Consider the following 24,519-nt stretch of genomic DNA (forward strand, 5'->3'; position numbering starts at 1 on the left):
CAAACCAGCAATAGCAATATTGGGTTTCCGTAAGGAGCACAAGACGAAGAAATGAGTTAGATGAGAATGAAAATATTCTAAATAGAAAGAGAGAAACATTTACATTAATATAGGCACATCCCATCATCCATGTGAACAGAAGACTTCTCCAACCATCCTTCCTTTGAATGGAAGTTTTTAAAGCAAGTCTCCCGGTGGTACATACAAAACCTGAAGTTTCCTGTTCCACCTCCCTGCCGCTCCAAAATATTCAGGATTTGTTTCCCAGAGGTTTGCGACCGCCATTTCCAGCCCCGGTGCCTCCTGAAGCAGCGCTCAGGATCCCGAGAGCAGAGAGGCTGCGGAGCACCCTGCCCCTACCGCCCTGCCCAACTCACAGCGACCCGCCAGCTCGGGTCTCCGAAATCCGCAGGGCGCAGGCTCCGCAGGACTGCCCTCACGTCCCGCTCACCTGAACCGCCTGCTAAAATGAGAGATGAGGTGAAAGGAGAGGTGAAAAAGTGATTTTCAGATCTGTGCAACTGTCAAGTCTACCCTGCGAACCACCAGAGCTAGAGCTAGACCAAGTGTTAGAGCAGAGACATAATTGTTTCTGTATATAGTTTTTCCAACCTGTCTGAATTTTGTCCTCTGCCGTGTGCTCCATAAGAGCAGCTACAATCACACCAACCAACACAGTGTGATACTGGGATCACTGGTACGATGAAAAACACCACAAAGATCCTCCCTGGGGTTTTACATCAATTGGCACTGGTCATGTATCCCTAGCTCTCTGGGTTCAACGAGGTCTCTGAATAAATAAATGCTTCACGCTTAGAAAAATCTTCCAAATACTGTTATGTGAAAGATTTAGAAACAAATGTTCAGGACTTGGCTCCATCAAAAAGAATTACAGCTCAAATAGCCTATGAAAATATTTATCAATTAAAATAAAATAACAACAACAGCAAGGTAACTGAAGTCTGTGTGACCCAAATGCTTTTGTTGATACCTCCTTCACAGCCTTTCTCCTTTAAAGAAATCACTTCATTTTAAAAAAAAAACCCTAAAGTTGAACTTCTCTGAAAGCTGCTCGTTCAAACGTTTGATTTCCCCTTAAAGTGTTCCTGACACAGCTCAGCGTTAACTGTAAATTTTGAGAATTACAAGCATGGACATACACGCTGCTCCCTGCCCTTCTCTTCCAAAAGATTCCAGTTATGAACATCTGTTGTTTACAAGTGCTCAGCCTGAAGGTTGCCAGACTTACTCTGCATCTTCTACTTCAAGGCAAAGGCTGCCAGAAAGCCATCTGAATTTCACGCTGGGATATCCTGGACATTCAGCTCTCCAGCTGACAATTGCTACTCAGTATCCTACTTCCAAAGATTATTCTGATTTAAAACATGGCCTTAAAATAGCATTGTCTTTTCTTTTTTCCCCCCTCTTGTTTTTCCCCTCTTTTTTTTTCTCAATTTCTCCCTTGAAAGGAATCACTCGATGTTTGCCATGGTTTTTACATTGTTAACTAATTATTTGAATAGGTGAATGCCTTCCGAACAAAATGACATGAACTAGGAGAACTGAAGGCTGGAGTCAAAGGTGCCAGGGTTTCAGTGGAACGGGGCAGAGCCTTGCTCCGAGGATGGGTGTCAGACCCACAGCCAGCGCCGCTGCCCACAGGGACCCCCGAGACCCAACAGGCAAGACGGATGCCTGCTGAGATGGGTGCCTGGATTAACCGCTACCCGAGAGACCTTTAGTTAGGCAGATCTTTTAAGAGCGATAACTATACTGAACTTGGGACCAACAAGTTCTTGTTACAACTTGGGCTGTGAAATGCCTTTTTTTTTTTTTTTCCCTCCAGTCCTTACATCTTGTGCAAGGATATTCACCAATGGGTACTAAAGAAGCCTTACCAAATATATACATATTTTATGACTGTTCTCTTTAATAGTCTGATCTAATTGAAAAAACACATTTAAAAGAGAATAGGCAAAGTGAGGTCTAACAGCCATGGTAGAGCAGTTAAAAGCAAGTAAAACCTGGGATATATCCAACTGTCATCAACTCGTGTGTCACCTTGGCTAAACCAATATGTTCCCCTTCTTCGGAGATACAAAATGAGAATAACATACACCTACCTCTGCAAATCATTTTAAGACGCTCCAGTGAAGCTAGCTTCAAACTGGGCGGTGTGCAAGCACCCTTTAAGTCCATCACTGACTATACAGTTTGCTGCCAAGACCCAACCACCTACATTTCAAAACCCGTATGGAAAACGTAACCACCTGATCAACCTCCCCTCTGATGCAGCCACATCTAAGGAAAATAAACCCCGTGCAAGGCGTTTGTTAGAAACCCAACACGAGCCTGCACCTCACATGGCTCTTGTAAGCGTGTGCTTTTACCAGCGTGGAGACGGACGGTGGAGGAAGCCACACAATCCAATTCAAGGGTCAGACCGAAGCCTCCTGCCCTTGACAGCATTCCCTTAAATGAACACATTCGGAACAACTTGGCAATGACATAATAGCTATTGAGTATGAAAGCACATGCAAATTACAGGGTTACTGCCTGACAGATTTCCTCCTTGACAGTGTGTTATGAGATCTAAAAACAGCAAGTGACATGGTAAGCAGTCACTGAATGATATGGTACCTTCAAATGTAATTATCATGTTATCGAAAGAACATGCTATTACTGTATATTTATAGGGTCACAGCCAGGCAATTACAGAGTAGCCACCCGCCTGCGCACATCTCGTAGCCATGTAATACCAGGCTCCTCAGGAGGACAGATCTGATGGTTGGCTTTGATCAAATGGTCTTTTGGGGGCTTCCAAATGGGATTACAGCTTCAGTGTCTACAGAAAAGATACCGGCAAAGTTACTCTTCACTATTCAGACAGAGCCGTGTCGGGGATAGGTAATTATAATTGGAATTGCTTCCTTACTGATCCCTGTGGTATTCTGACACATTTCTGAATGTTAGAGCCAGCAGACAGAAACGACCAAGCGAGTAATAGACGGAGCTGCCCAGGACAGACAGCTTTACAACCGTGAGCTGTGACAAATACTGCCCACAGACCCAGCAGCCTCAGAGTTATTTTTTCCCCTTATTCCTACTCTTGACCAAATTAATGACTTGCATATTTGGGACTCAAACCCTGCAGGAGTAACATAGTCCAAGAACAAGATGCTTTTCTGCCAGGAGTTACCTGCTGCTAATGGAAGAGAGCTCAGGAGCCAGAGGAGTGTTAGCTCCCCCTGCAAAGCAAAGTGAAACGGATGCTCAGGAACAGGTTTTGGAGTATTTCGGGCAATGGCCTGGACTTGACCAGAAAAGCACGGACATATAATTCAGAAATTCAAGTGAACATTTTACATGCTGATAAAATGACCTGTCCAATTCAGGCTGCACTCAATAGCTAGAATATTTGAGGTCAACTTTGTCCAGGTCCAACTTTAAAAAGCCTATCTAAAGTACAAACAGGTCAAAAACCAGGGGCAGGGGTCAGTGAGGAAAATACATTAGAACCAAGAAACAAGCCAATTTTAAAAAACCTGCAGTATCACAGCCAGCATGTTTAATTCACATGAAGCATGACACCATGTAGGATTCTGCACAACTGTCGTAAAAACTTCCACATCAAAAATCTCTTCCACTCTAAATATCAAACTGAAAGATGAATACAACAGCATTGCCGATGTGATGTTTCATATGTGATATAAAAGAAATCACCTCAATTTTCACCAGGAGTAAGAACAAAATAAACTGAAAAAAACGAATCACAATGCAGAGGGAAATTATAGTTCAAGACATCATTTCTTTAGTGCCATCTTAAAGGCATGTGCAGAATATGCACACTTTCACTGTAAAGGAAAAGAAAATAATAACTTAAGACAATTACAGCTCTATAGATATGCAGAGTAACTCTTCTCCAACCTGTCAAATGGCTATGCTGTGGAGTCCTGCTTTCCCGACAATGCAGCACAATGCGCGTTTTAATTGAGAACTAAAGTAAATGACATCAAAGCTGCACAGAAAGGAAACAAAAATGGTGCCTACTTAATGGCTTTCACAAAAAGCGCTTCTAGTGGAAAAGGAATGATGATATATCCCCATATCCCTCCAAACACAGCAACAGAAAAAACAAAAACAAGAGATAATGGCCCAACCCAAACAATGCTAAAAGTGACACTGCACTTTGGGCGGAGGCAGACCCAGATGGATCCTCTCAGACCAATCTGTCCAAAGCAGAAATGATTCAGACCCCAATGCTGCTTTTGCTCGGTGTTTTCCCCAGCTGCTACCCTGACAACAAAACCCGAGAAGGCTGTGCGCTGCCCAGACTTCAGTACAGCAGCCCCGCCGCTGTGGCTTTGTGCTGTCCTCCTCCTCACTGGGCTGATGTCTCCATGCAACGCAGCCTGCACCAGCCCCTTCTTCACCCACAGGTCCTCTCCTATGTCCCCCTTCCCAAAAAAGCCCCTGTGTCCCTTCCTCCAGGCAGGAATCAGTAGGGAATCAAAAGGTTTTAAATCCACGAAGCACGTTTGATCATCCCAACTCGAACAGCTAAACAGGGAACGACCAAAGCAGTATGGTCAGACCTACCTGTAAATAATGTTTCAAGCAGGTGAGATGATTGTCTATAAGGACATCTTGACATTTTAATCGAGTCCCACCAGTTTAGTATCTAGGGATTCCCCTTCCCAAATGGCACAGCTCTATTTGGAAGTGCCATTGACCGTATTTCTGTATTTCTCTACTCTTTAGAAGTGATAGTAGTAGAGATATAACACGTAAATCCTACACTGAGTATGCGAAGGACATTGAAAAGAGTGCTTCAATGGCAAATCACAGCATGTAACAGATTAGAAACAGTTACTCTGAAAAAAAAAATAGACCAAAGCCACTGACACTGAAGGAGATCTTGGCTTTGCCCATCAAATTTGGTGTACAGCTTTGCCCACCTTCCCAAGAAAAATCACCCTTTTTAGACATGCAAGTTTTTACCATTCCATTCCCTATTGACAGCAGATGACCTACCAGGAATTACTGAAATGAAGCTAACCACCAGGCTATGTAGGAACATGAAATGGGTTCTGTGTTTAACACAAACTTGGGAAACATTTTATTCTGACATTCACAACAGTGCTGGTACCTATATTCACTATATTGGCTCTCTTTTTGCATTCCTATCCTTGCAACCACATCTAGAGGGGAAAAAAGGGCAGAAACAAAAGGCAAATACTCTACTTGAATTGCTGGTCTTTGGTGCTCCTAGTTTTAGCCAGGAATCTCTCAGCCAACTTCTCCAAATTCCTCGAGTAATCCATCTCAATCTCTGCCTTCTTGCGGAAGAAATCCTGCAAGTCCTGCAGTAACTGGACCCGAAGCTCACACTGCTGGTCAAGGCATTTCAGCTGCTCTACCAATTGGGCACGGATCTCTGTAACAAATAAAAGCACTAAAGATTAAACAAAATCCCATTACAGAAAACACCATAAAAATTCTCCAGTAAAATATAGTTAAAAATATGTTCCCTCATTAGTGATATGTCAGCAAAGCTCCATTATGATTAACTATATCTGCAGACAGAAGACGATTGCAATTGCATCTCGGAGGCACCGGTCGCAGGAAAACCATCCAATAACCTGCAGTTCGGTGCAGAGATCTACAAGCAAAGTGTTCCTGTTGCAGAGTGCATCAATTACAAGTGTCAAGTGCATTTCTGGCATCAAGAAGAAGTGGTCACTGCCTAAAAATGTACTGAATCTCTGTCTGGAAAAAGGGCTGAATGCTGCAATACCCCACGTCAGCTCAGAAAATCACTTCAGGGAATTTCTATCAAATTCCTTTGCAGACTACTCTTGATGCAGAAACAAGACGTTGCGCATACTGGGGCACTCCCCAAAGGCACCAGTTTTGGATTATTCAGTTAGTTACCAAGTCTCCAGCTGTGCAGCTCTCATTATAAACCAAACCATCGAAACAGATAAAGACACCCCTTTGAAGAGCCAACATGACAGCACTTCCCATTAGGGAATTATCTCCAGGAATACTATTTAAAAAAAAAAAAAAATATATCTGCAAGTAACCTATCTATGTCTAAAGGACCCATAAATCACACAGATATAAGTGTTAGTATTATTATTATTATACATAATTATTTCTTCTTAAATCTATTTGTAATAACACGATATTTTACAAATAGTTTTCAAACATTTTACAAACATGAAAACTTCTCACATTAGCCCTTTAAGCCAGGGTGCTCTTCTCCCTGTCTTACTGAGTCTGAATTTGAGGGACAGAATAGCGAAATGACTTGCTCATGGTCAAACGGGGCAAGAAAACATAGCAGAAGCACGTCAGACTCTCAGCCTAAAAATGCAGAATTATTCAGTGAGTAGAGGTTTTTTGGCTTTTCTAGTGGCAATAAACTCAACATGAAAATAATATATGCACTTTCATCTAAAGGTCTGTGAGCACTCAAACTTCAGAGATGCCTGCTATTGCTAGACTGTTATTGCTGCTCTTTCCAAAGGTTGTTCCAAGCTGAATTTGGAATCAGCAATAAAATAAGTAACATTCAGGTCTTGAGTATTCACAGCTTTGTTTGTATCTACACACTGCAACTGCAGTCACCCACAACTGAAGATGCTTAAGTATCATTTTCCAAATGCCATTTTTTAATCAACTACTTCATTGCTAATTCCTGAGATACGTAATAATAGAGGCCAGCTTGACCCCCTTGCTGTGCTTGTCCCTTTGCCCAGAAAAAGCATCCCATCTGGCCCTCCAAGCGCTTTACTCTTGCCATGCACTATGAGTATCAGTTGCCCTGAACTGTGCTCACATCCGCGGGAACAGTTTCAGGGGGTCCAGGATTTGCAACGAAGAAAGCATACATCTTTATTGTAGGGACTCCAAAACCCACAACACATCCCTCTCCAGCCCAGGACGGGTGCAGGTTGCCGCTGGCTGCGACGGCGCTGCAGGAACTGACCCGCAGGAGGCTATGGGGAACCTCTACCCTGCAGCGCTGGCACGGGCACAACCCTGCGTCCGCAGGGACGGCGGCACGGGGAGGCATGAGCAACAATAGGTAAAACCTGCCTATTACATTGCTTGCAAGTTTGTGAGGTTTCTTTGTTGGTTGCTTGGTTCCAGGTAGCAAAAGTATTTCAGGGATAGCAGGGGCTGGGAGGGCACACAGGGAAAGAACAAATTGTTACGCACATTAGATCTGCTAGCACTTATTTAAAAATTTGCTGCTTGATGCTCAACATATGCTATATACACATACATACATACATTATATATATATCTCCTCCATTCAGCTCAATCCCCAATTACAAAACTACTAATGGATTTGCAAAACTCTGTATGAGTGGCAGGTTAGTCCCATACAATGCAAACAAGACAACCCCATTCTACCTCTGGCTTTGTCATTAAGACTTTCATAAAGAAACGAAGGTGAGGCAGCCAGACGATAATAGCACCAAAATGCACAGTAAGAGTGTTTCCTTGGTGCAATGAACCAAGCTGCTTAGTCCTTAACCTAACACTCATCTGCAGCTCTGACATTCACGAAAGAACATCCTTCGCAGCAAGAAAGGAAAGCTCTTCCTCCCTTTGTGTCTTCTCCTCCACCCTTTCCTCAACAAAAGGGATGGTCCCAACATAGAAACAACTCTATGACCTTTTAAGATGTCATTGGGCAAAGACGTTGATTTTAATAAGCCATGGCTTAGTTCCTAGACCCATTAAAAGGTACTACACGAAGGAAATACTTGAGCAGAGCACATGTGGCATTTTCTGCTAAGCAGATAAAGCACGAGGCACAGAATTTCTGCATTTAGGGTTTGATCAAACAGTGTTATTTCTCAGAAAAAGTCAGCTACACTATTAGCATGGATGAACAGTAGGGACCATGTTTAAAAAGAGGATTGGGATAGGAATAGGAAATACCAGATATGGCTCAGACAGGTGTGTAGACAGACCATTGTGTGGCCACCTACCCTTCTCTGCACTACAACTGATGGACCTTTTACCCGGGCAACGACCTGGTAACTCTAACATCCTCCATCAGTCACATTCCTGGTTGAGAAACTAGCTCCAGAAGAAAAAGCAGAATTACAAAGGACAACTTCCAAAAAAACTAGTAGTTCTCAAAGACTAGAAGGATCAGCGGAGCACATGCAGTTCAGTTATAAAGCTACAACGAAGCTCAAGCTCTTGGTTCTCAAGGTGGGATAATTCACACACAGCTCTCCAGCTAAACAGCAGCAAGAACTAGTAACCTTTTCCTTTAGTAAGAAATGCGCTATATGCGCTATCAGCACTTTTTCTTTATCAATAAACTCAGTGTTTTTTGAGGGGAACAGTGACAGCTGATGGGGCTGCCCGCAGGGGAACAATAAGCTATTCAGCTCCAGCTTATCGAGTCTGTGGCACTGGGCTGGAGAGGGGCAACCTTGCTCATCTTTCAAAAACACACCACGCAGTACTTTGCCACAAAATAAAATCAAGAATGCAGGAATTTCCTGAGGCTTACTGGGCTTTCCAGAGTATAAAGTGTCTGCTTGTTTTCCCATTGCTTACACAAGCAAAAGATTTTTTTCTTTCGGACTTACTCTGAGAACATACCACGGCAGAGTCGGAGGCTGCGTGCTCTGACCCACAGGTCACGGTATTATACAGGACCTTTTTAAGTCTGCAGTCACAACAACCACTTTAGTTTTGAATTCACTGCTTTAACATCTTTTAATTTGCACAGGTTATTAGGTGAACAGCCACTTTAAACACCAAAAAGCCTTCCACCTCCTTTCCTTTTCTAAAACTTTAAGACCTTCGCCATCCCACCCACTGTGATGGTGCAAGACAAGGAACAGCATCCTGAAGACTGTGCTCCTGCTGCCAATGCTTCGAGTGCCTGAAGGTGAATAAGCACGTCTAATTCAAGGTCAGGATGCCCGTAGTAGAATTAGGATTAAACACCAGGTATTCTTATTCTCACACTAAGCCTTGCCCTGTATTGCAGAATCCTTTCTATTGTATTCCAAGCTCACGTGGCTGACAACTACATAATTAAAACGTCCCTAGTAGCAATAGAAAAGTTTTCCATCCATTTATAACAAACCATTTATTCACTTCCATCACCGGATCATAAAGTCACTCAGGTCACGGAGGGACAGAGTATTGTATAATGCTAGACAGTTGCATAATTTTACTTTTATCCTTTTTGCAGCTACCTTTTCAACATTCCCTGTAGCACTTAGCAGGCACGACTAGTTTTTAATGAATTCAAAGGGTAAGGAAAGATCTTCTACCTTCTGTATTTTAGTCACATTTGTCATTCGCAACATTTATAATCGATTTGACTTTTTTTTCTTTTTAAACTTTGAAGCATATAAAGTATTGATAGGCACAAATGATGCTGCATTATCATGGAGGTAATTGTCCCTGAATAAAATGCTGGTATTTAAGCGATGGTGCCTCTAATACTTCCACGAAAGGTCATCACCAGTACTTTCCATCATAGGCAAATTAAGAGACACACAACATTTCAAGCTACCACCATACCTGGTCATGTCTTTAAAAAATATGGATTATCTTCATGAATTGAGTGCTCCTGCTTGAAAGACACCGCAAATTTAAACTAGAGGAGTGGCGAGGTACATTACTATTCAGGGGTCCCAAACACTCCTGCCCTACAATCTTGAGAAGTATCTACTAAATGAAATTACTAGTAGGTTATGTTTTAATTTTAAAAACTGATTTTTTAATTTTTTTTTTTAACACTTGAGCAGATTATAAGAATTGTGGTGCGACTATGGACCTCTACTGAACAGTGGGGACTTCTCAGACTACACCAAACAGGAGATGGTTTCTGCAAAGCTCCTGGCAGGAGTTTATGCTATCATGAAACAACTGCGCTCAGAGCAGGCGGCTATATACACTCTGACTGGAACTATACCTTGCTCTTCTACAGCACGCAACGTTCAGCTTCTGAAAAAGAATTTACCAAAATGATATTATTTTGTTTTTTGGCTTAAGCATCCTATAAACTATAAAAAGTTGGAAGTACAGAAACAAAGGAATTTCTGTACCAACTTGTTCATTCTTTGGTAGGTCATGTACAGAGCTAGAAGGATGAACTCAGACCCAGGAGACCTCCTTGCCCAGTCATCTCACGCACACTGAACAATGTTCCTGCTCTGAGCAGGATCCTCTCCCGAGGCAGGGTTGCAACTCTTCCCAGCGATAAGCTTTAACTGCTCTAACTGGATAGCAACACGGTGAATCACAGCCTGCACAGCCCAGAGTACCAGCAGAAGGCACAAGCAGCCTGAGCTGCTTTCCAGTATCTAGCTACATCTCCAAGTATCTGCTCTGTAGCTTTCTCAAGATGTTCCCACCCCTATCCCAAACGCCATGCCATATAAAAAGATGACAAGCTTGGGAAAGGAGTGGGATGACAACAAAACAGAACCACCAACCCCCAGCTCCCGCCCAGATTAAACAGCAATCCTCTCACCCACACAAATCCGCTCCAACTGGCAGAGCTGAACTCCAAAACCGTCCGCGCTCTCGCCTTGGCTTAGTGGTCCCCCATGGCCGAGGAGTGGTCCTCCTCCCGCGTCAACGCCGTATAAGCTCAATACAAGAAGGAGGCACATCAAAATCAAAGCAAAACAGAATGAAACCACAAATGGAAAGGTGGAAGTCAGCAGATTCAAAACCTTTGCATGTGGCTCGGACTTTTCAGGACCCTCGCCCAGCACGTAAGAAGCAATTACGCAGAAGGATTGGAAGTCACCAAGCATTAAATTGCACACACAGCTCTAACACGATCTTATCTTTCAGGCTACTCAGCAGCATCTGAAAGACAAAGCAGTCCAAAATGAGCAAAATCTCCACTTCATACAGAAGACTGGAGCAGTAATTTTAGATCTGGCGCCTCGCCTGTGATGAGTTCCTTAAATTCCCATCTCCTGAGAGCTGCCACGCACTCGGGTCCTCAACGCCAGCGGCACAGCATCCGCCTGCCCCTTTGCCAATCCCACGGAGGTTTGGGTTAAGAATACAGATTAGTTTGAAGTTAACCCTCCATACAGTTCCAAAACATTAAAAACAACCAACACTAAAGCTTTGACTAAAAGTTAAAACCATTTAAATATATAAATACGTTTGAGAGAATGCTTTGGATTACATATTTTGACATATTCCCAGCACATTACTAATTGCTAAGAATTGTTCGCATTTCCCCTACCATCACATATAAGACAGGCTGCACTCCAGAAGTGAAAGACTTTGTAGCTTTGTGAAAAGAGCCTCAATATTTTTTTTTGGTACATGATTACAAATAGGGCTGTGACAAATAATAGACACCAGCCCAACAACCCTGACTATGGCTGAGGTTTCGTGACTTAGAAAAGCCTTTATACGGTAACAGTGAGAATTTCATGGAACAAACTGCGTTGCTAGCCGAAAGCTGTTGATCATCACAGCCTTAAAAATCTCGCTGGTAATCTAAAAACTAGGCTTTGAAGTGAAAATGATATAAGAGGAGGAAATACAGTCTTTTGTTTACGACCAGAGCCAGGAGGGAGATTCAGGTTCATAATCCTGTCAGAAACTGCACACCCTGGAAAAGGTAAATTTTCCTTTAAAAACCAGGATATTCCTTACCCATTTGAGAAATATTAGCATTGGGCAATACACATTGACAGGAATCCCTTTAGAGTTACAAATATATTAACAGAATTATGGGAGGTAGTAGCTGAAATTCTTTCTAATACAGATTGATTACACTGTTTTAAGGTGTAAGATGAGCGCATGAAGTTCTACATTAGCGAAGTAAAAGAAGAGGACGCGAGACATGCTTAAAAGCAAAAATTAAAGGTAGTCTCAGTGAAGTATTGAGGACACTCTTATTTTCATACCTACATCATAAAATATTTGCATCACTAATTACTTGGGTCTACCAGCTTTTCTAGGCACAACAAAAGCGCCACATAAAGGTGCGAGGCAGCCGATGCCTTCTGCCTTTATTACAGCGGTGTAACGCCTCCATCACAACCGGTAGCTTGGGAATTTTATAACTTTAAGCACCCTTCAACTAGAACCCCATTAAACGCAGCAAGCCTATACATCGGTTTTCCATACCCATACAAAAACCCACTCATCTGCGTTTCACGGATGGCAAACGGATGCAAGGCTTCAGATCTGCAAAGCTTTTAAGCAACTGCTCAAAATTATGCAATTAAACATGTTGACAAAGTTACCAAGGCATTTAATCCACACAGAATTCAAATTAAATATTTAGATTTTTTTTGTCTAATGAAATAGCCATGAAACTCTCCTTTGCTATTATCAAAACACAGTCCACGCTGTTGACTTTTCAGGGAGGATGTTTAAAAACAGAATCCAGATTAAATTACCCTGCGCAGGGATTCACTGCCCTAATTCCAACAGCAGCGCGGGGGTAACTCCTCCCGCGCGCAAGTGCAGACAAAGTCCTCATCTTTGTAACTAATCCATGGTGAGCATAAAAACCCTGATAAAGGTAACATGTCTCAGTACATCAGGCAATATTATATTTTTACGTTCTACAGCTCTTCATGCAAAAAAAAAATACAAGTTTATCAATACATTTCAAGTAAGTGAAACCCCAAAACCTACATGCAATCAGCAGGAGCGTTACAACTACTTCTGCCCACAGGAAGTTTCACAGCTATTTTAGGATTGTCCGTGCTCAGTTAAAGGTTTCTCCCAAATGACATCAAGCCAAAAAAAAACCTCAGACAAACTTTTGCTTATGCTTTCCCACTTTCTGAATGCTGGAAAAATACTATGGGCAAGTAGTAAAACTACATTTTATCACTGGTTTGCAGCATGGATTTATGTAATAAACAATTTAAAAGTCATTTTGACACATGGACTATTAGTGTAATCAAAAGCAACACACACACCCCCCACTTCATATTTTCAGCACTCAGAAAATAGTTCGAGGTGACGATGTTGTCGTAGCCTCCAGTAACGAGCATCCCCAGTGCCCATTCGCTCTGGGAGGCAGAGATCGCTGTGGGCCCATTAAGCAACCTGAAATAATATGTTCTCCAAACAACTTTTTAATAGTTATTTGAACGGCTTCCTCTCATGCAGGGTGACGAAGCCAACCCTGCATAGTTGGCCAAAAATTTGGTGAACATTTTTATTGCAAGGGTTTTTTTTCCTGCTTTGAATGCCCTATCCCCTTCTGGCCCAGGGCACACCAAGTCTCCCTGAAGCACTGGACTCTCCCATTATTTTTCATCACATTCTCCCACTGACTGCTCAAACCATTCTCCCAGAAAGAGAAGATTCTTTCCTCAAACGGTGCTCTGTTAATTACAAAAAAAAAAAGTGGTTAGCAGTGCACGGAGCCTGGACGTGCGCTCCCAGTTATAGGAAGTCAACAACAGGGAATAAATGCAGTAAGGAATAAAGCTAAACACATGCTGGACACATTTTCAATCAAATTACTCCCAATTTCTCACGAAACCAAGGCTACCACTAAACTGTAAGTTTCTGGATCCTTTTTGGGAGCGAGGGCAGGAGTGGGGATTTCCACCGGGTATTGCACAAGGCGCTCACGCTCTGAGGAAGAGCAGTTCAACTCCTCCCCGACCACCCTCTGTTTCTAACACGGGCTGTGCTGTCCGGCGCGCTGTTGACACCACTATTTCACATTTTAAACACCACAAGAAAGTATGGAGGAATGAAATATCAAGTCTGGGGAAGGCTCATGAGCAGCAATCATCTTGGGCTTCCCTAGGGAGCATCAGCGTAAGAATTAATCAGAGTGACCAAAAAGTGTGGGAAATGTGCAGAAACACCCTTCAGAAAGCAGGTTAATTCATTTGCAAGCAATGAGCCGCCTGGGCGTGGGGAGAGGGAGAGAGGGAGGGAGGGGAGCCAGGTACCCATGGCTCTCCGTTTCAAAACAGGAGGAGATTTGAATGAAGAATGCTGTACTGCAGTGTTCCGTGCTGCACAAAGGAAGTTAAATTCCTCTGTAAAGGGAGAGGCTGGCACATGCTTTCAACAGAAATGTCATTCTAGACTGGAAATCCGTCAGGTAGAGACAGCAGAACAGGTCTGTGAGACAAAAGCAGAGTTAAGATGCTGCTGACCCGGCTGAGCTGCGGTAGCACAGGGCGCAGCGGCTCTCGCCCCGCGGTTTGGAAACCCCCAGCCCGCGGCTGTGGGGCACCTCCGCACAGGACCAGCTTCAACCATTTCTTGATGCTATCATGAGTGTGCTCTACAGAAAGCAGTTCAGAGAACCGTATGTTATTAAAGAAATCCAGAAAAAATAAAGAAAAAAAAAAAAAGAGCAGCTAGAACTACGTCTGAAATCGCCATGAAGCCGGAGATGTAGGATCATTCTGCATTTCATCCTTCTGCAGCGTGCTAGTACTTCTCCTATGCATTGCACAAACAACAAAAAAAAGCACCCTGAAAAAATAGATTGTAAAATGCGGAATTATCAGCATTATCTGAGGTTTCACCTCCGATGCAACAAAGACAAAGTGGGCTGGTTACCTCTGTTCTGCTCAGCTGATGAAGAATCGGCCTCGGTCTATGCCATTACCCACCTGACACCAGAAGTTAAAAGAGAAATTCTGTATTCCTGCCTCCCGCAGCCCTGCTCAGGGCTTTCACACACCCACCCTTGCAGGCGACATTGGGTACCGGCAGTGCCACTGCCTCTTGCTATTGTCCAAGTGGGACAACTAATTTCCATTCCAAACACTCCTACTCCTTCAACAAATAATTAAGCCTGTACCTCACTTTCTCTGTTTATAAAGGATACCTGATAGAGAGCTTTGGGAACATGTAGTAAACCTCAAGCCTAAACAGCATCCAGAAGCTGCAGAAACATTCGCTTCTCCCTCCCCAAAACACACCCCTTGAGTGAGAGGGGCAGAACTTTTTTCAGAAGAGCTCAAAAATATTTGGGTGTCCTTCCCCCCCCCCCGCCTTTTTTTTTTTTTAATTGCCCCAAATCTGTCAGTACTCTAAGTCAGACAGGTGAACTTTAGGGTCAGGAGAAAGGATTTTTTTTTTTTCTTCTCATTTTGAAAAATAATTCTGGCATATTTCTCCCAACTGTTGCTTCTCATAATTTCTGCTGCACTTTCCTGGGCTGTTTTAGAAGTAGTTTCTCTTTGCAGCCCACAGCAGCCCTTCATGACCACCGTCCTTCCCCCTGAAGTCCACTCCTTTGCTACACAATGCAGAGGAGCTGTTTAATACCAACAGCTCCAGCCCAAGAGGTTACATATGTCTCTGTTCTAATGAGCGTTAAGATTTCCTCTACCGGTGGTGATTAAAACAGAAGTGAAACAACTGCTTCTTTCCCCTTCCAAATTTTTTTCTTGAAATGTTTCAGCTGCATTTTGTCATATATTGTGAGGGGTTTATTTTAATGGTGGAACAGTACTAAACTGAACTGAATTATTCATCAGAAATGTGTAATGTGATCATTATTTCTGGCATTTGCCGTATGTTCTTACCGCCTCAATTCACTTCAGGAATCCCAAATTAAACTCACTATACGCTATACATCACTAGACTGCGACGTTCACATGCGTACATACACAGAAACGTCTATAGGTGAGAAGGCAGAATCCATACACACACAGACACATGAAATCCTCCATAGTGCTAATAGTTTCCTTGGGAAAACAGCCCAGGGACGGACCAAATCCCCACACCCAATTCCCAGCCGCCTTTGGTCCTACTGCAAAAACTTAGTTACTCTGACATTATAATTTTCCATTTCTCTATCTGTCAAGGGCGCTCCAAAGGTTAAGTGAAGTTTGGAAGTGCTGGAAGATACTGAGATGCAAGAACCCAGAAGCAGTACTAATATGAAAATTATTACATCTTTCCAATTCATAAGACCTGATAGTTACACTCTTACACACAAGTATTTCATGCAAAGTAACACCAAGTGTATTTTTCAAATCAATAAAACTACTAGAACAAAACTGGCAATTTATGACTTACATGTTTTAATCTCTTCAATGAAAGGAAGATCCTTTGGTGAATTATGTCGTATATTTAGAGATACAAACGGAATGATTAATGCTGGTGTCTAATTTAATTTCACCTCAGGATTTCTTCTCCTCCCTCCCCTCTTTGGTAACGAACACGTTAACATGCATAAGTGATGGAGAAATAAATGAAGAGGAACAAAAAGGGACATGTAAACACTTTTAAAGCACAGTACAGTAAACTGAATTTCAGAATCACTTCCAGTAGACTGCCAACTTCCACAGGTGTCTGAGGCAGCTAGGGGAAAGACAGACAAATGTGGGTTGGTTTTTTAATGGCATCAATGATTTTCATCTTTGCTTTGTGTTTAAGCTGCCATTTTAAAGAACTAACACCAATTTACCCGGAATATTTCTTAAAGATACAAAAAAAGCAAACAGAATGAGGCTTCATTTTAAAATCCGGTAACTATATAACAGAGAAAGATAACCTTGGGTTAGTACCGCTATTCCAGAGGCCCCTGAAGCCGCCACGGAAACAAACACCTTTCCCTGGTCCCACCAATACATTCCTCTCCCGGTCCTCGCTCTCAGGGGGACAAACCACATGTCGGAGCTGCCGCAGTCCGAAAGCGTACATCAGATCTGAAACCCTCCCAGCTCCTCGCACGCCTCCCGACTCCCGTAGCTGAGGGTCCCCAGGAGAGCCGAGGCTGGACGTGCTCCTGGCTGACCCTCCCATCGCAGCAGGGATGGACCCACCTGGTCGGTCGCGAACAACCCAGCGCGCACCCAAGGCAGCGGCAGGCCAGCAGCCCGCAGACTTGTACAAGTGAACCATGAGGGATCTCAGCAGCCCTCCTCCTTACGTTCCTGTTTCCCTCCCCGCTGGAACACCGGGTAAGGTGCTCAGTCCATCGAGAAGGAAGACGACTGTCCAAAGAAGGCAACAAGGTGAGTCAAATATATTTGAGCAGCCCGATCTAGTCGGCACTGCCTCCCTGTCAGTCCCGGCAGAGACACTGCCGTGCGTGTTTCTGGGAGGTTTTGAGAACTATTAATTAACCATAAACATTCCGGGAGAGGTGAATAATAAGCATCATTACAGACATTTCACGGATGACTTCAACAAGATCAAAAAGGTCCGAGTTATTTGCCTGCGGTACCAGTGGACACTGATGACAGAGCTAGTTTCCACCAGAGCAGCCTCTTATTTTCCCCACTGTAATAACTAACACCTGCCATTAAACCAAAACCATTACATAAAATCAAAGTAATGCCTCTTTAAACTGGCAGGAGAGTTTACGATAAAGCAGTTTTAACTGTTTACATAAGAAATCAAATTGGAGCATTGTTTTTAATTCATGTATAACACACCTAAAAACCAGCAGATATAAGCCTAATTTAAAACCACTAAAAAAGTTTATGTGACAAATCTTGCTGCGGTCTCCCTGTTGCTTTCTGGCTCAGTCTTTGTTCACATTTCTAAGAAGTTTAAACCAGGAATACTCACTAAAAGCAAAGGTACCCCAAGCGGGCTTTTCCTATACAATCATAGGAAACACAGAAGTCATGGCTTTAGAGTTACGAATATTCAGGTGTGTAAGTGGAGGACTGTTGTCTTTAAAGGAACTTACATTTTACTCTGTAGCACCTCTTGTAAAGAGGGAAATTAGTATTTGACAGAGCCTGCAAAGCTCGAATTATGTGAATCATCATTTTTCTATCAGTTCGTTGTCAGTTACAGCAACACCCATTCATCAGTGCAGCTTAAAGCAGACCAGGAACAAGGTCATGCTTATTTTTCATGTGCATTGTCAGAAAACTGACATTAAAACTCAGCTCCTCCTTTTTACATACACACACGCACACTTTATCACTTAGAAATCATTTACATGGCTGCAATTTTTACAACAAATTACTCAAAGTTCAGTAAAAGCAAACCATACCACATACACTGTTTGGAAGGTGTATAAGGTTCTACCTAGTTTTTGCACAGTAGGTAACTTCTGCAATAAAAATAAAATTAAAATTCTCTCTGCTGCGCACCGGTCTCCTCTGGGGAAAACCACCTACGTGTCAGAAAAAGCTTTTTCCAAAGAAACACAGATGCAACCCACCACACAAATTGGAGCCATTCATTAAGATGATCGTGTAGAAATATGACTAATAGTCAAAAGAATAAGATATAATTTAATACATATATATAACTTTGAATCAGTTGAAGCCAGAGTATGAGACACAAAGCCAGGCAGTAATCTGGATTTCCAGTTTTCTGATTAAATAACAGAATCCACAAAGAGATCAAGCATCCATACAGCAGACATCATGTTCTCTGAAAAGCCGAGTGTTGTCCAGTGTCATTTCCTTCCACTTCTGAGAAGTCAAAAGGAGCCTTTTTATCAAACAGACGGAAGCAAGGACAGAGGGAAGGAAATAATCCTGCTCTTACAGAGCATTTGACAGACCGGGCAAAATCAGAGCAAACGCACTTGTTAGAAATATCTGAATAAAGCTGCACAAAAGTTAAAGCTTTGCGGGATTTGATGTTTCCAGAAAAATTCAGCCCCTAGATAACAAAAATTACCACTATTAAAAAAAAACAAACCAAAACACATTAGGAAACTGAAGTCACTCAGCACCCATCAACATCAGAAAGCTCTTCCCTCTAAGCAGAAACCAAAACAAAATGGACGACCATAGACGTTTTCCAATAGCAGGAAGAAAAAGCCCTTTTTGTGCAAAAGGGCGAGAAATGGGTGTCTTCTGTATGCCCCAAAGGGCGAGGAGGGGGAGCACAGGCAGGGAGGCTCTGCTTCAGCATCCTCCACCCGCAGGAGGGCCTGCAACCGGGACCTGTGCGCTTTAGATCACATCGGGGGGATTTTAGCTTCTGCTGCCGATACCCAGAGCAATGGAAGAGCCCATCTGAGCGACGGGAGGCTCTGCCCGGAGAGCTGCCCCAAGCCTCAGCTGTCAGCAGGGAGATGGCACGACCACGAGTCGCGGCAGGGATGGTGTATTTCACAGAAAGGGTGGGAGAAAGTCACTTGGATATACAAGACTATCTCTCGATGCACGTCCTGGCTTCCCCTCGCATTCGCGAGCACGGGAACCTTTCCCAACCGCTACGCTGCACCTAAGTACCTTCCACACCTGGCCAAGCGCTCTGCTCCCAGTCCCAAGTATTTGACCTCACCATTTTATCTTCAGTGGTTCGAAACCCCTCAGAATCTGCACTACAACTCTTTTCTTCTTCTATTTTGGACCAGACCTCCCAAAGACTATACTGAGTTTAGCCATTTTTTCATTTTCCCATGTAGACTGATCCCGGCCGTATCACGCCTCCTCCGCACAGCTCGAGCTCTACCTGGGCCCTGATTAGCAACTCACTTCATTTTTCATTTGCTTAATGCAATTCCACAAAAATAATTCAGCCCATAGAAAACATCGTCCCGTCCCGTCCCCCCCCCAAAAAAAAATTACAATTTATTAAAGCCATTTGGACAGGAGGAAACCAAAGCACACATAACCCATTCACTGTTGCAATTCAGATACTGGGTGTGATTTATTTACCCTGACTGTTTGAAGCTCCAGCATCTGCCAAAAGCAGCCCCTGAACGAGGGCCGTACAGCACCAGCCAAGGTCAACATGGAAGCCGGGAGCACAGCGTTCGGCTTCGGCTCTTCCGCCAGCCTCGCTACAAGGAATGTTTATGTTGGTTCATTTACCAGCCAGTTAAAACAACACGCCCAAATAAACCAACCCACCGAACAGCCCAGCACAGAAATATTAGAAATAGCTAGGAGGCTTCCAAGTGCCAACTATTTTATGGGCCAGTCATTCTCAGTTTCAGTGTGAATTAAGGTTCAGGTTACTTCAAGACATCTCTCCATCCTCCCCCTCTGAACAAAGCACTTTGAATTAGAGAAAGGAAGCGCCGCTCTATAAAAGTCCTTCAGTGGCATGCGAGTTTATCCAGAGATTTAAGTGCCCTGGAATATCTGTGTTTCTCAGTCTCAGGAAAATGCCACAGATGGTAGAGCATTTTGTTTGGTTTTGGGGGGTTTTGTTGTTTTTTTTTTAAATATGTATACTTAACAACAGCCTATATCAGGAAGGGGCTATGAATAATACTGTCTTAACAATATGGAGCAAGAAAATAAATGGTGTAGTAAAATCTCCATTGATAAAGCTACACGTGTAACTTTCAATAAAACTTATTTAAATTTGATTTATATGCTGACAACACCTCAGATAACTTAAGTAATCCAGTTATTGACATCCTTGAATTATGAATTATCAATACAATACATTTCATTTTCTTTTATTGCTCATTACATGTATAAATCATTAATGCCACAAAGCTGTGACTGACATTTGTAAATTCTCGTAGTGGTGGACCATTATTATCAAGAGACATTCCTGCAAAGAGCCAGGACAGATGGATCTGTTATCACCATTTAAAATCCAACACTTTCACAGGAACATGAGAATAACTTACAGTGGGAAGTGAGCAGTGAAAGCTTCAGACGCTCTGGTCCTATTTTCGTTTTCAAGAGAATGAATGGTAATTTCCCATTAACATGAGAGATCTGTTCTTTTACTGCTATAAAGCCATCAGCTATCTGAACAGAACAAGTAACCTTATCAAAGCAAGACACTGTACCTTACAGTCTGACTCACACCGAGACCATCTGGACAAAACATTCAGACAAGAGCTTAAAAAAACCCCAACATCTTGAAACAAACTGCCAGACAGGATTACACAAAATGATCTGTCGAACGTGTTAGAGACGGCCAGAAAGTCTTTGAAAGTAGACAGAGGGTAGAAAATGTGTATCCTTTTGGGATCCACTTAAGACTTACCTTTTTACATTTCAACATTTTCAGATACAAAACCCACAGGCGGGTAATGCACTGGGGGCTAAAGGGAGCCTCTGGTCCTTCAGTGTCTTAGAGACATTAAAGGATCAGGTCACCATTTGCCGTAAAGCATCGGTCCCCACCCCCCTTAAGTCATTGCCATGTAGAAGCAATTCTGGACCCTCCAGCCCTTCTTCAAGGCCTTCTTTTCCAAGTTACACCAGCCACCTCCCAACACGACTGTCGTACCGCCGTTTCTTCTTACCAGCCAGAAATACTCAGACCCCAGGTATTCTTGCTCGTTTCTCCTTCCACTTCCCCTGACACAGTCAGCAATGGCTCCAGCTACTGAGTAAAAACCCAAATCTTAAGAGTATATTATCCAGGGTAGTTTTTATCTTTCATCTGCCAAAGCAGATGTACCGATACAGATAAACCACTGAATATCGTTCATTTCACATTTGCCTTTCCCACTAATGAGTCCATAAGTCATTTGCCAACGGACAAACAGACAAAGTCAGCCGAACTTTCCACTACTCCCCCCGACAGCTTAATTACTGTCTCAAATTTGGAGCAAGCCATGACAACTTCGCATTTGTTTCCACATTTCACTTTTATGACACTCCAACATCTGCAGAGGATGCTGTAATTAAAAAGGAATAAAATTACGTTCAAAAAAACCCAACTGGACGCAATCAGTTTATTTGCCTGAGGAAAAGGGATTACATAGCAAGTACGGATGCTCTTCAGCAAGAGCGAGGAGTCAGTCAGCAATTCAGTCCTGAATTACACACACTACTGCAATTCCAAAAAATAAAGCTTGTGAAAAGCAAAGTAGATGTTCTGTCTTGTTCTTAAGTATTTCATTGTTTTAAGAACCCCAGGCTTTTGTGTTTGATAACCTCCAGCAGTTTGTTGGTAAGTTACTTTTAGGGGGAAGTCGGGGTTGAGCTTAGGGGATGGCAAAAGGAGACCATGTAGGAGAAAACCAAAAAAAGAAAAAGGACAAATCAAAGAGTATTTTTGCTATTAAATCTCCAGCATCACTTCAAAAGGAGAAAAAGACACCAAGAAATGCAGTGAGGGGCAAGTAGTGAAACTGCAGTATCACTGCAAAGGAAGCAAGAACACAAATGTAAAGGTCTGTGTCCCAACGCAGCAACAGCCCATTTCACTGCAGGACAAACGCCTGCTCCTTCCCTGTCCCGTATTTATGGAGTTCAGCAACTAAGACTCCCGCCCCCAACCTCACATTCCCCCTGGTTCTTCCTCCTGTGTCTGCAGACAGGGCAGACTACAAAGAACTGTAAGAACCCCCCCTGCATTTACCAGCACCGGGTTAGCACAGCTGCTGACGTTACATTTGGCTGTCCCATAGCATGGCTGGAAGTCTACTCTGTGTTGGACCGGGAATACCATCACACTAATGAGATAAGCAAAAAAAACTTACAAGTAACCTACACCGCAAGCCAGAAGTGCAAAACCTCCTCAAGAACAGGATATCCAGCTTTTAATCTCCTTCTAAAGTATAGCTAAGGAACCATTGCATGGGAAGGAAGTCAAGCCAATCAATCTGAAGACAGCATGATACATTCCAGCTTTCCACCTCACCCCACCTGAAAAACTTCATTTTTAGCCACTGTGACACTCAGCAGCACTCCTGTACATCCTCGTAGATGATGTACAGAAGGACCAGACTGAAACAAACAGCTCCACATTTGGAGCTTGCATGAGCAACGTACTCAGCAATGCAAATGATCTTCCTCAAATTCAAGAGCCTGCTGCGGAAGAAGTCAATGTCCCTGGTGCCAGCAGCTGCTTCCCCTACAGCCGAGACACACAGCAGCCGCTGGAAGCAGAAGCATGCAGCAGGTTTCTTACAGAAAGCCCCGCACTTAAAAATGAAGTTGTAAGAGAAAATACTTCTCCCTCCTGTGCTTTGTAGGGAAGACTTCAGATGATGATCCTCCAAGAGAAGGGTTTCAGAGCAAGTCCCCATCGCTGTGGATCACTCTCAATGTTATGGTTTAATCCCATCACTTCTCTGCTCAGTGTTTCTTCTTGCAGCTCAGCTCAAAAAACGGTATTTCACCACATTTGAAGGGCTGTTAGCGCAAGACTGCCTGATGGATACACTCTCCTGGTCACCATACACTCCACCCTAAGTGTTGATTCTTGCTGCAGCATACACAACTAACTAAATTTTAAGTTTAACATTAGTTTGTACTTTCCTTGATTTCACAATGTACTCAAAATAGAATGAACAGAAAATTCTTTCCTCAAGATGTTTCAGTTCCCTCTTTTTGAAAACTGCGTCAGTGACTTATGACAAACCTGTTCCTTGCATGACACGTTCAGATCTCCAAAAGCGGACACTTGCCAATTATTCTTTGAGGCCCAACTTACTTTTTGAAAGTCAAATATCAATTATCATTAATTAACCATACAAAACTGCAGACCAAAACTGAAGAAAACAGGATACAATGCTGATGGAGAAACAGACCGAGATTTCACTCTGTAAACAATGTGGGTAAAGAGCTATTAAAACTATATTCAAATAATAAAATTATATTCACTGCTGTGGGACAGTTGAGATTGTTTCTTAAGTACCAGATATGTCATCTCAACGGACCCAAAATGACTGGAGGGCTTGCACTAAGATGTTCTGCCCTACCGCATTGTAGATGAAAAATGCCTTCATCAACAGTGAAACTGGCAAATTTGTCCTCTAGGACCTCCTCCCAATGCCAGAGAGAGTGATGCTCAATTTGTCTAACTGCTGCTTTTCTCCACTAAAGCTAGGGAAGGTAAAGGGAAAAAGGCACATAGAGGAAAACAGACTTGAAAAAGGCACTTCATACAGCATATTGTGAAAAAGACAATGCAGTTGTCTATCTACGGCTTTAAATAATATTTTATTTTGCAATATAAATACTTAAGCATTCTTTCTTTTCCTGACCCATACAATTGTCAGAAATTGTGTGCCCTTGAAACTGGGGCTCTCTTACACGGACACGTCTGTGGAGATGCGTAACTTGAGTAACCTGTGCCAGAGAGATGACAAATGAACAGCAGTTACACCTGCTCAGTCAAAAAAAACCCAACCTGTTCCTTAAAAACTAAGGCTATGTTAACAGAGCAATGGACTGAGTCAGCAAAATGCTAAGAAATCCTCTTCATTTCTGACATCAGTCAAGGTCAAGACAAACTCCTCTCAGCTACGTCAGCTTCCCCTGGAGCCCTGGGAGTTTTCAGCTTCTGAGCAGTACACACACGGATCATCACCTCTCTTCTACGTGCGTGAACCTCCTTTTCAAAACAAAAACATTAACAAAAAGGTATCGAGGCAGCCACATTTTGAACTTACAGTTGACTCATCTTTGCAAAAACTATCACCTTCCAAGCACTCACGGGGAAAACGCTTACAGCCTGGTAGACAGTCTTAAACATTACCCCGTGGAAGCAGAATTTGGAAGTCTGCTTTAGAAGCAGTCACTTGGCAGCCATTTTCCTTCACAACCTCCACTGTCCCCAGCAAAGATAAATGGCAAGAGGTCTCCAACGAGGAGCGTAAGAGAAGGAGATCCTGAAAGGTCTCTGGCTCTCCGAATTAAA

The 24,519-nt window shown here is 42.9% G+C and overlaps 1 protein-coding gene across 2 annotated transcripts in view; it reads right to left on the reverse strand.

Moving 5' to 3' along the window:
• Positions 1-24,519, reverse strand: part of SRGAP2 (SLIT-ROBO Rho GTPase activating protein 2) — a 105,131-nt gene that overhangs the window by 63,779 nt on the left and 16,833 nt on the right. For both annotated transcript variants that reach the window (XM_009888209.1, XM_009888208.1), the window contains exon 2: positions 5,245-5,437. In XM_009888209.1, coding sequence (XP_009886511.1) covers positions 5,245-5,437 — 193 coding nt within the window. The remainder of the gene's footprint in view (positions 1-5,244; positions 5,438-24,519) is intronic.

The sequence above is a fragment of the Charadrius vociferus genome, unplaced genomic scaffold, assembly GCF_000708025.1.
Source record: "Charadrius vociferus isolate BGI_N301 unplaced genomic scaffold, ASM70802v2 scaffold266, whole genome shotgun sequence".
In the NCBI taxonomy this organism is placed as follows: domain Eukaryota; kingdom Metazoa; phylum Chordata; class Aves; order Charadriiformes; family Charadriidae; genus Charadrius; species Charadrius vociferus.